The sequence below is a fragment of the Diadema antillarum genome, unplaced genomic scaffold, assembly GCF_040938485.1.
Source record: "Diadema antillarum isolate AM-2024a unplaced genomic scaffold, OU_Dant_1.0 seq00000498_RagTag, whole genome shotgun sequence".
NCBI classification, from domain to species: Eukaryota; Metazoa; Echinodermata; class Echinoidea; order Diadematoida; family Diadematidae; genus Diadema; species Diadema antillarum.
Window position 1 is genome coordinate 685,198 of NW_027271457.1, and position 13,425 is coordinate 698,622.

General features: G+C 36.9%; 1 protein-coding gene across 1 annotated transcript; it reads right to left on the minus strand.

Annotated features, from left to right (window-relative positions):
* Positions 1 to 4,430: 4,430 nt before the first annotated feature.
* Positions 4,431 to 8,754, minus strand: LOC139733844 (microfibril-associated glycoprotein 4-like). Its single transcript, XM_071644649.1, has 5 exons — positions 8,322 to 8,754; positions 6,604 to 6,948; positions 5,617 to 5,695; positions 5,433 to 5,564; positions 4,431 to 4,859 (listed from the first exon to the last, which is right to left on the minus strand). The coding sequence occupies exons 1-5, from the start codon at positions 8,499 to 8,501 to the stop codon at positions 4,606 to 4,608; spliced, it is 990 nt and encodes a 329-aa protein (XP_071500750.1). The 5' UTR covers positions 8,502 to 8,754; the 3' UTR covers positions 4,431 to 4,605.
* Between the last annotated feature and the right edge of the window lie 4,671 nt (positions 8,755 to 13,425).

The following is a 13,425-nucleotide window of genomic DNA, read 5'->3' on the forward strand; positions in this document are numbered from 1 at the left end:
GAGCTATCCTTCTTCTACGTTACTCTAAAGTTTGGGATCATAACACGAACGAGAAAGTGTGTTTGAACAGTTTTTCTACAACCCTGTTTTGGGAAAGAGTAGAATGATCAGGTCTGTCTGGGAGGGCTCTTGTCATTTATTGAAATCCTTTGCACACTCTTCAATTTTAAGTCTTATAACTTTGGAAAGGATAATGCTACTGCTTTGAAAGTTGGCATTAATCATGGACAGAAGGTGTTGATAGAGCATGCTTAATTTCTGCTCAATCTGATTATCCTTTCATTGTTGTTGCTCCGGTTGTTTAAATCCTGTGTTTTGTCCCTTTCATCACACAGCTATAGCGCGGCTTGGTGAAGATTAAGAGTTTGAATAGACTCTGTACTTCAAGAGCCTCTTTTCTCAGTTCACACTTTTCAGAGTGTGTGCTTTCTTTCCAGTATTTCAATAGGTTAGGGAAGTCCATTTAGATTGAGTTATAAATCAATTTAAAGCTTAGAGTCTGCTCTTTCAGAATCTGCCCTTAACTAGAAATCCATATCTGGCAACTTTTTGTTGGTTTTGTGATGCAGGGTCACATTATACTATGTCTGAGTGATGGTCAAAGAAATGTTTACTTTGCATAAGATAGAGATGATCTTTTCGAAAGCGTTTCATACAGTGAAAGATGCAATGTTCTTTCGGAAATACTCACTTTAACACATTTTGTTCGTGGCGTGGTATTCTTGACTGCTGACCTGATGCATTGAACGATTTATCATCCATCTGGGATTCTGAATTCGCCTGTTTACTGGATACAGTAATAACATCACTGCCCAGTATGTGCAAACATGGATCTCAATTGTCACTAATTATACTAAGGTAGATACCGAATACAGGGGTTTAGAATATACCATACTTGCAATGGGGTGACTAGTCTGCGATCCATGTCTCAGTTTGAGTATATGGTAGGTCTACTGTATTTAGACATGTTGAATATACATATACATGGGTGTGTGCATGAATAAAGGTGTGTAATTTAAGTAGGCTTAATCTTTTATTTTCTTTTTTTGTTTTTCTTTAATTTGTCATTTTCAATCACTAATTCATTATCTATGTGTTCTTTCATCTTTCGAAGTCTAAAACAACACATGATTAAAGAAGTCAGAAAGTCGTATGTGCCGGGCATGGAAGATTATTTCCTCATCATCCTTAACGGTGGTAATACAGCAACAGCTGCATTCTCTCGCTCCTATAAAATTTTGTCCATTTTGGTGAAAAAAGCAAAACAAAACAAAACAATCCACTACTCCCGCTTGAAATGACAAATCTGTGTATTGAAGAGAGAGAGAGAAAAAAAAGAGAAATAAAGAAAGAAAAAAAAGAAAGAAAATGAGATAATGGAGAATAAAGAAACTCTGTAAGGAACTGCACTAATTTTTCAAATTTGCACTTTGACCCGAAGGCATCCTTCCCTAAGTACATGTATTCATGATGGAATGTGATTAGTTCACAGCTTTGACAAGTACAAGAAATTTGAACGATAAGAGCTCTAGGGATGAACTCCTAGGCTGAAATATGCACCGGACTGGCTTTGTTGCTGCTGTTGTTGTTGTTTTTCACATCTTATTTCTTGTAATTTGGGTTTGAGAAATGATGATAGTACTTTCCAAGCCTTACTGGTAATCAAGCGTCAAAACAATTTTCATCCTGTGTAAGGATACTGGTCCCTAGTAAACCTTGCTTTATGTTATCAAATCAAACAACGAGGTTGGTTTCAAGACAGAAAATCCTGCGATAAACACTGTCTTCTACACTCTAAAAAAATCCGGGTCAGAACTGACCCGGAACCGGGTCCGTTGGGGTCACACACCGTTCCGGGTCAGAAATGACAAGGAATGAATTGGGTTAGGTTGACCTCATTCCGGGTCTTCATAACCAAATTCCAAGTCATTTTTGACCCGGAACCAGTTCCGGGTCAGTTCTGACCCGGATTTTTTTAGAGTGTAAAGTTCTAATGTGTATGAGTAACGGAAAGACGGTGACGAAGTACACCTACATCATCAGATAATTACACTAGTAGCCTCGCAGGCGAGTGTGTGTGGAACGTGTCGAAAAGAAGTAAAATTTGAAGAAGAAAAAAGAGAGAAAAGCTAACCTTACAACATATCCAACATTAGATAGTCAGGCTCATAGTTACCTATTTTTTACAAGGTGATTATGCCAAGGAACTACTAGGCCTAGTATTATATATCAGGGATGGTATATTTTTGCTTGAGATGGGGATTCACGTTTGAACTTTTTATGAGATAATAGAAACCACTTATATGAAATATAAAAGAGCATAAAGAAGAAAGAGGATTTTTTTCTTAATGAAATCGGTTTTGAAACGACTGAGGTATCAAGAAACAAAGTTCAACAAAGTGGTCCTAATAAACATACAATGTATTACTATCTTATCATTTCGTAGAAAACAAACCAAAATGCCATACTTAGATAGATGAAAAAGATTTTAATTTCATATAGTTCTTGTTTCTTTCACACAAATGCAGGTAAAAGATGAATTTTATCCTATTCATAGAGAGGAAGGTCCACGAAGGAATTGCTTCCGATGTCACTTCCTTGTCGTTTTTGTTGTTGTTGTTGTTGTTGTTGTTATTGTTGTTGTTGTTTTGTTCTTTTTTCTGGGGGGGGGGGGAGGTAATGAGCAGTACGACTTTTATGTTGTCAGAAAATAAAAAAAATATTAAGCAGAAAAGTCCATAACGTCGACACCATCTTTGCAATGTACTGTAGAAACAAGTTCGGAGTGCATTTATTGTGATTGCATTTTAAAATAGACAATCGTATGATAATAAACCTGGCGATGTTTCGTAGACACTATACCACATACTGTGAAAAAGAAGAAATGCCTCTTACGAGAACACACACGTACACTGTACGCATCACACATACAAATACAAACATGCAAACACATCCACAAGCGGCCGGTTCAGTAAGTTTGAAAGCGGAGTTCTCATGGGAATTTTAGAAAAAAAAAGTGAACATCTAAAAAAAAAAAATGTTTCAAGTTCAAGCTCAAGTTCGAGTTCAAATTCGAATTTGTTTCGCCAATCTCAGGTTAAAGCATCATAAGATAATGTGCTTCGTTTGCACATCGTTACAAATAATGCCTTTCTAAACGAATTCGCAAGCTCAATACTGGTTCAGTTTCCCCCGGTGTATGAGAAGACGGTGGTGTAGACAGTGTGATTATCTCAAGAATATTTTGACCCTTTTTATCACACTAAACACTGTTTTAAATTTGGAATTCATCATACGAACTACAGTATTTCTCAAACAATCTAAAAAAAGTCATTAACTGGCACAACTCATAATCAACTTGAATGACAATTCCCATATTTTAGCGGTAAATTCTGTTTCATTTATTGATTGTAAAAGAAATTAACAAAAGCGCTACAAGACGGCAGAGGACAATAACAACTTTAGACACTTTTTAAAGTGTTTTATGATTCATGATAATTAGGTTAAAGTGATGTGCCTTTAAAACGTTAATTGTTATATCGAGTCAAGGCACTGATTTACAAGTAAAGCTTGAAGGAGAAACAAATCAGAGAAGTCAATCATAAACAAATCAAAAGCTTGTTTATTTATTCTTCCCAATATGATTGAACAAACACACATGGCAAAGCTGTGTACAACAAAATAAGATTTCGCGTCGATATTTTCTTTTGTAAATTCAGACGCCAATCTTCGTTTATTTTCGATTCAGTTAATGTAATAGAATCCGTTAAATTGACAGATTTACTTCTTCCTTTTTGTACCTTGGTTCCCATATAGTGTTGATTGTTTTATAGTGTCGTTTATACGCAGTTGTATTATAGATATGTTGATCAGAATGTCAATATGACGGCAGAAATTAAAATTCACATTCAAGAAGCTTATGATGACTTGTAAAAAGAAAAAAATAACGAAAATAAGTGAACTAGTTGGGTTATATTTTCAGAGCCGTTTTCATCACGGTTTGCGCTGTAAATTTCAAGCGTTTATCTCTGTTACCAAAATCTTACACACGTTCACCGCCATTGGTTATGTAGAGGGAAGGAGCTTGGAAAAACATTCAAACCCCGACTCATCAAAATAATGTCTTTATGTTGCTTTCTTTTTCTTTCCGTTTTGTTTTGAGTAATATCTTTAAACGAGTGTCATTTCACTATCATAATAGGAGAAGGTAGTACCCTTTCCATACTCTCTAAAAAAAAATCGAGTGAAAATTTTCACTCTTTAAGGAGTGAATACAAAAAAGAGTGAATTTAGAGTGAAATTGGAGTGAACTTTTAGTGAAAATGTTCATTTTCACTCGAAATTCACTCCAATTTCACTCTAAAATCACTCTTTTTTTTGTATTCACTCCTTCAAGAGTGAATATTTTCACTCGATTTTTTTTTTTAGAGAGTAAGTGGACTTCATTTCTTAGAAACAATCGACAGTTATCATCGAAATAGAGAGAATCTCTATACTAATTGGCACATCGCAGTTAAAGACTAGTGTCTGTTATGCAAGCGTTGCCAAGTGTTATTGTATGGAAAGTTCGGCGATATCCTCTCAAACTGCCGCTATGCTCTTGAATCAATATAGCGGCCTAATTTTCATTTCCACTTTGTTCATTGAGTAGAAGTTCAACTTCCACTTCGTCCAGCAGATGCCCATAGAGTCGATGTTATTGGGACTCTCGAGATATTGACCGTTGAGGTTGCTGGCGAAACAGGAGTGGAACCACCAGCCGGACTCGTACCGCGCGGCGCAGCTGCGATTGGCCACCGGGTCATTGTCTGAGTCTACGGTGGAAAAGTACATGCGATTGTGGTAGCTGAGCGAATCACCTGCAGAGGAAGGATGTTGAACAGACGTGGATTAGAGAAGAATGCTTTACAGAATCTACCATGATAAAACACAAGGATAATGATAACATGATTTTCATAATATCTAGGTCCTATGTTTTTCTTTTTCTCAATATTTCAATTTACATTTTTCCTACTTTCAGGTTTTTATAATTTCATATTTCAGCAAGACAAATTAAAATCAAACAAAATGCCAAACAAAAAGACGAAGTATAATATCTCACTTTGAAAGTACTTAGTTGTCAGAAGATAGGTGGTGGTGTATTTTTGAAGACAAACATCAATTTGATATTAAACTTGTCTGAAATTGCTCGGAAAGCAAAACATGCAAAAATATTTTGCAATGGTCCAGTTTTCTTCATGCGTGTGTGTTTTACAGATTAAGCGGTTTTGTACAGTTTTGTTTTTTTGTTTGTTTGTTTGTTTGTTGTTGTTGTTGTGTTGTTGTTGTTGTTTGGAGGGGGTCGCTTTATTTAATGACAAATCTCTCTGCTTGGCTATGCTGTCAGAGAGTTTTACTAGACACAAAGGAGATGATCGTCATGTTCAACTCACCTGCATCGCCGTCGTAACGGGACACAAACAGCTGATACTTGTCGCTCTCCGGGCCAATGTAGAAGGAATAATAGGTGGCGTAGGCCGTTTCGCCTTCGAAATCGCGGAGGTCCACACGGAGGATTGAGGGCCCTGGCAGACACCAAGCGGCGGACGTTCTCCAGACCCAGCCAGTGAGACTCACGCACGCTTCCAAAGCCGTTCTTGTATTCCAACCACTGGCGGTTGAAGTCCAAATTGGAGTCCGTGCGCCTTTGGAACACCTGTGGTCGAAGTCACGTGCCAATGGGAAATTTTAGAAAATTTTCGATAACACGGAAACGTTCACATGAGCTTACATTAAGGAAGCGAATGAAATGAATAGCTTACGGAATGCAAATATTCGACTGCATATATCCGATTGTATATGATTTCTTTGTTGTTGTTTTTTTTATGGAAATGAAAATAAATTTGAACTTTGAACTTTGAGAAATACGATAAAGGGAAGCCGAGTCCAAAGGGACTACAGAAATCTTTCGACTTACATGAATTTCAACCTACCCGACATAGCTGACATTGAATTGGTTAAGTTGATTATATAAAGTTTCTTTGACTTAACCAATTATTGATTTATGCATGGTCCGACCCATGTGAACTTTACTGTAGATATCAATAAATTCTACGAGTTAATTCTAGGCCCGCTAATCAAGGATGAGAGTATGCTGTAAGATTTTTTTTTAAGGGTTGTAGACGAAACGGTGAGAGGACTATTCTTTTTTTAACTATGCAAGTGGATTTGTCAAAAAAAATGACAAGAGGTACTACAACTCAGCAAGTCCTCATAGGAGACTGAAGAAGGCGAGTTGTTGGAAAAAGGTAACATGAGCGTTGCTTTAGGGGCAAAAAAAAAGGGGTATGGGATGAGGAGCTATCAAAACTCGGCAAGTTGACGGGGGATGAAAGGATAAGTTAATTACTCATGACTCCAAAACATTTCAATTGTAATTAGTATCGTTTAATGTGGTATGGTAATCATAACATTTATAAACACTATCATTTTCAAGCTATAAGGCTAGCATACACACACACACGCACGCACAAAGGCAGATAAAAGAATAAAAAGTTACAGGTAGTAGTATATCTCTAAAAAAATGATGAAAAAACAAAAATAACACCAAGGGAGTGGCCTTACTGTCCATCCACCGTCATCAGTTTCCATATCACAGAAGACTATGATGGGATCCCTGCCGTCATTCGGATAAACCACGTAGCTGCCGCTTTCGCTCATCCCCTTGGACAAGGCATCGGCACAATCGATTGGCCGGAGTTCACGGGTCATCACTTCCGGTCTTCGCGGGCACGCGTCGACGGGGACCGTCCGCACGGACCGCTGCCGGTTTAAGTCCGAGACGTCATCCAAGACACTCTGGCTGAATCGCAGCTGAGTCTCCGATGTGACGAGGGAGGCACGACACGCATTCACCGCCACGGGAACCTGAGAAAGCAGACTCGAGCGTTCAGGACTTCTAGCTCGAATCTGTCAACGTACCGAAAATGATTCAGTGTGAAGTAATACTTATATGCACAAAGATATACATGCATATCAGGTACATGTTATATCGTTTTCACCCATCAAGTCGACGGGTTAATTTTGCAGCGTAGGATTTGTTATCCCGTCATTGTCTCCTAATTGACTTATCTGATATCCCTGCATATGGACACATTTCGGATAAATATTTCATAAAATCTAATAAATACATAAGATTTCCGCAAATCTGGAAATAAATTCAGGAAAAAACCCGATTGGAAGACAAGTGTTGCAATGTTTTGTAGTGTTCATTTGAAATGACCATCCATTGAAATGGGTATAATATGGTGAGATTATGCCTTGAACCATGTTGGATTTAGATTCCAATGCACCACATGACTGGCCAAGGAAGCGGTGTATCCACAGACATGATACTATCATGTGGATTCGATTAAAAGCTTGAGGAAATGTGAAAGTCCATTCAGCAATTATGTTTATAATAATATATGAACATCTATATGTGTATAAATGTTTTCAATGATTCAATATGCTCCCCCCCCCCCCCCCCCGCGCCTTCCCATTTCCGGCTGGGAACGCTTTAACACAAACTTTGATGTTTTGAGCTATATGAGGCTCTCTTCTTCTTTTTTCACTCTCAAAACAGCCTTTGAGGAAACTACTGCCGAAGATAATATGTAGGACAACTTTACAGAAAGTTCTAGTGAAAGATTTAGGGAACATAATCCATATTCGTTGCCTACAACGATACATTTCTGATCTTTCCTGAATTTATTGCTTAAGGTTGTTAAGATTAATTTTCCTGTATTTGACCAAAGACAAATAATAATGTTTTAAACCATGGACAAAGTCCGTAGTTTTTATGGGGCGCAAGTGTCGCCTGGCCTGTTTCGTTACAAAATCAGTCATTTCTTCGGTGAAATGACAAATTTCGTAACGAAGTAGGCCGTTCGACACTTGGCGCCCCATTAAAAAAAAAATCGATCTTTGTCCATGGTTTAGACCATGGACAAGGACAAGATTGCACCGACCACCTTCGTGATTTCGGGCCAATGTCATTTAACGTTCTTTAGGCAACAACCTCGCTTAAGGGCGATTGCAGTTGGAGACATATCATAAGGAAAACTATTTTTCTGTATAGTTCTATTACTGTTGTTATCATTTTTCATCATTATTTATTTCTTATCCACATCGTATTTGACTTGTTGATAAAAATATATCATTAAATGAATGATACATATTGGATTCATAAAGAAAGCCAACGTTAGATCCTGCCAGCTGATATGGCAGTAATTTGTCATAGCCAAGCGCATTGACAATTGCGTTCTACTTTGTTTCTGTTGTTTCTAACCGACAAGTCTCACCTGAATATGCGGCCGGAAAACCACGACCCCCTCCTGGCAGTTACATTGGCTATCGGAGGGGACAACCGAGATCGTTGTCGGATCCTCGTCGATTTGGGCCGTTACACCTGCCACCACGAAGACAACGACGAACACGGGAGCGATCACGGCCAGGTGACCTCGTATAGAAGCCGCCATCATTTCAGACTATCAAAGCTGTTTGCACACTCGTCGACAAAAATAAAAACAAGTAGGGCCTAGTCAGGTACAACAATGCCTGCGTGGCGTACGGTTTTAGTTGTCTAGCAGTAATTGTAATGGAAAATACTACGGTATAGAGTTGACCTGGGATTTGGCCTGAGGTGCGATGACGTTGTACGATGTCGATTGTTTAGCAAAAGGTTAAGCTTTGCTGCAGCTAACCATCGATTGACTGGACGAGTCTCATCTCAATAGGCATTGCGACGATTTGACTCTCTCGGGGCTTTCAGTTGAACCGCTGCCAAACTTCAAGCGAAACATCAGATGCAATGAAAAGAGCATAACATAACAATTTAACTGTCAACAAACCTAGGCGTACAATGTCGAGGGTGGCGCCAGGAGAAGAAAACAGAAGACTTGGCCACGACAGGAAATTTTCAAGTATCATGTGACAATATCTTTTGGTAACAGGGTTTATGTTGATATCTGTTATTCTTTTCCAACTATAATTTTATCAGCCCGTCATGAGCAGGGGGAATAGTCACTGACATTATTGTCTTTGTTATTGTCATTTATTGTAATATCATTCATGTTATACTATTCATTATCCAAATGAATTCGTGCTTTCTGTAAGTTTTTTTTTTTTTTTTCAAATCTTAGATCAGATTGCTCGTGTGTGTGTGAGTGTGCGTGTGCGTTTATGTGCATGAGGGTGTCATCTTTGTTCTTTTATGTTATGTTGGAAAGGAAATTTTGTATGGCCTACATATTCCCACGTTTGACTGACTTGAATTGAACTTAATTGTGAACATCGGTTTTCGTCGCACTGCATGCGTAATTTAGCGTATAAGTGGTGGATAGTGTCCCAGTCTTAGTGTATTCTGCGTTATATGCACACGGCTCTTCACACACACACACACACACACACACACACACACACACACACACTCACATACGTAAATACATTATTCATACGCACATTGATATCTACATGCACACTTATATACATACATACATTTTACATACATACATACATACATTTTATACGATACAGAAAATACATACTTACAATGACAAATTCCATATTTATAAACCTTGATCGACTTGAATGTGAAAGAGATAATCCAAAGTAATTTAACTTAAAAGGCGACATGTTTGCGTTAGAATTGAACTAGAATAAAAACTTTTATCAAAATTGTGTCACTTCCCATGCGGGCTTTTGGAATATATTGGTCAAAATTCCAAGCACATAATTATAAGAGCATACCATGAGACCATCGTTTCTGCCTTCCTTTGATTTGCAAATACGTCTTAGCTAAATTCAGAAAACCATATACGACTTATTCAAATTAGATCACACAAACATCTTAATAAATGAAGCAGTAATGGTGGTGACCTTTGGATGAGGTATTTTAATCACTGAATCTCTTTTTTCTCCTATCTTTTATACTAGACACTGACAGAATAAAGTGAGCAATGGTCACTTTATTGAACACGTTAAAGTACATGGTCCATGTACTTTAACGTGTTCAGTAAAAACAATGGGAACAATATGAAGCTAGGTGACTAATATGAGTACGCCATAACTTATCTTTCCAAATTGTACAGAATTTGTTAACAGCTCTACCTGTCACGCTTTTCTTTTTTCTAATCATTCACATTAATTTCATGAAGAAAGGATGTGCACGAAGTATATTTGCGGAGATTGCATTGATTTAAAATCCCCAAAACCCTTATGAAAACAATCTTGTCGATCCAGTTTAATTTGGAAGCAGTAGACCTTGCATTAGAAAATACTGTGAAGTATTTGTCTTTCAACAAGAGGGAAGCATATCCACAAATCAACGATGTGTAAAACATTACAGGACCCCCACATCTACATTGGTGCAATTCTGCTTTGATATCTGATCATAAGGTCAAAAGGAATGAAGAAAAGAAACAAAAGCCTATGTGATGTTGGTAAACAGGTGACAAACTGGTGACGTAACTTGCGATTTGTCAAATAATTCTGCTTCAATTTCTTCCTCTCTTTAATGTACCCGGTCCACTTCGGTGAAAGATGAAATCGCCTTAGTCATAACAAAAATATTGATTAGGAAATATCGGATGGCATTGTTTGTAGTTCATGTTTTCAACGAAAGCAATTAACGATATCAGTTATCCGACTATGAGTATCTTTTCAGGTCAGTTGCGTGAGTTTCCAATTACTTTGTATATAGTCCTAGATTTTCTGGATATGCAGTCAGGTTGAAGCCACGGGTATGGCTCTTGTGGGAAAAACACCAAAACAAAACAAAACGAAACTAAACGAAACTAAAGGAAACGAAACGAAACGACAAGTGGTCCCTCACTGTCTTGAACACGCAATCTGGATAGAATGTTCTATTTTTCTCTACTTTCGCTCCTTGTTAGTGTGTTTTGCACAAAATACATTATCTGCACTTCAAGTTGACAATTTGATATATACACTAAAGACCGAAATACATACTTGCATGTCAGTCCTAATAATTCTTAAAGGTAGGCTGTTTTCTTTTCAAATCAATTCAATTCAATTCAAACTTTGACAACAGCCTGAATCACATTCAAAGTCAAACATGTTGCACATAATGGATTGTAGAATGTGCGAAATAGGCGTAACTTGAACTTGTGGGTATCAGCATGCCTTTATAAAATTCCTGGCATTTTAAGCATTAATGAGATGTGTTTTCATTATCTCACTTAGGAATGTTCAAAACATGAATCCTTACCTAAACCAGTACTGTACAGTCCTTTTAAGGCAACGCAAGCCATCACCCCCTCCCACCACCACCACCACCATCACCCCTCCTTAATAAAATGATATGAAATATACCTTCTTGAAACAAGATCCGCGTATGAGTGTACAGTTCTGAGTATCATATCAAAGGTGGAACATTTTGATTCTTTTAGCAGCTATACTTTGTGTTTATAAGATTAACAACTTCTAAAAAGGAAAAACCTTTCGGCATGACTTTTTCTGATTATTCGCATTTGGTGAAGGAACCACACATTTTCAGTGCGCACATTTTCATATTGAAGCAACTCCGCTGCCCCAGGCGGCGTGTTCCCTCGGCGTCGAATTCCAGCCAACCAGCATCCTTCCCGGAACACAGCCCACTTGTGATTGGTCCATTGGCATTTTGCAAGTACCCGCATGGAATGCTGCCTGCATACACGTACGTCTCGGTCAGAACTTGCGAAGAAACGACCATAACCTGTGAATGAGAGCGTAAGGAAATGTGTTGTGGGCTAATACTCACATTCATTTTTAAAGGCATTGTTTACCATTGACAGCAGTGATTTAAAGAATTTTCGAATTATCACATTAGTGATGCATATGTGTGTTTAGTTGTATGACAAAAAAAAAACTTATCATATACAAATTTCGCAATAAAGCCTAAATATTAGGAGATATCACTATTTTTCTCAATATATAAGCCATCATATTGTAGACGGTTTATTCTACAAGCAATTCCATTTTTCCGTCTTTTTTGTCAAGTCGTGTCATGTCTTTTGTATTTCTCCTGTCTTGTTCCAATCTATCGTAAATTATATATATCGGTGATAAGTATTTGTAAATAAGTAATTCATAAGTTTGTTCATTTTTTGAGTGGTTCTCAACATACAAGCTTGCTTTTCAGTGGACCTCTCAGTTCTCTTTTTCTCAACTGAAGCATAACCTTGTACTTTTTTGTCAGCATAACTTTGTACTTTTTTTTGCCAGTATGCATTCTTTTGTTTATCTGTATCATTTATCTTTAACAAAGTCGGATGTTTATGTTTATGATGTTATTCCAAATTCATTATGCGTTATGTTTTGTTGAAAAAGGAAGAATGAAAATAAATGAATTGAATTGAATTGAATTAGCACTATTGTTCATATTTTGTATACTGATTAACATTTATAGTTATGTTGGTTGTTTCTATCCCTAACTTACATTTTATAATTATTTTGAAGCACTAAAGCTCGGTCTTTGTTTCATTTGCAAGTGGTAAATAATGCTATAATACTACGGGCTAGAGTTTGAGTCCTTCTCATTGCACTCCGTTTGGTTTTTGTTCGTTTGAATGCTTTTTTCAATAAAGTAAACTTGGAAGAATACCAAAATATAATATTATGCATAGAATAGTAATATCACATCACTACAAACAAATCAAAACAAACGGGGAAGGAAGCCACTTTAGGCACCGATTATCTTGAATGCTTACTAATATATGTATATATATATGTATATATATATGTATATATATATATATATATATATATATATATATATATATATATACATATATCCAGGGACAGCTTATTACATCAATATGCAAGCGTTGCTTAACAAGCCTATCAGCAACCAACATAGTCGAAATAAAGAATGAAGAAATTATTGAAATACCTCGCCACTGTCACCTCGTAGAAAAGATTTGATGGAAGTCGCAAAATTCTGTCTCAGTGCGAAGCCAACACACGAGTTGTCATCGTGAATATTTACAAAGACAACATCCTATGAAAACATCAAGAAAATAAAAAATGATATAATTATGATAATGCAAATCAAGGTTAAACTTTACACTTAACTGCAATATCTTTATTGATTACAGTGATATTGATGAACTCTACCAGAAATGACAATGCAGACATTAGGAATCTAATTGATTTTAAATTCGTTTAGTTCATTGGTCAGAAGATGAACGTGTCAGCTTAATGACAAGGTTTTGCTTTGCCTTTTAATGTTGATATTATTATATAATATGTTGAGAGCTCTTGTCCGAACGTTTTGATGGTTTCTCTTTTTTCCGTTTTTGTCTTTAATGCCCTTGTTTTTGTTTCGACATTATCATAACCAATATCATTATTGATTTTATCAAAATCAGTATAAGTTTGTACTAGATAGGTATCATATTCGTTATC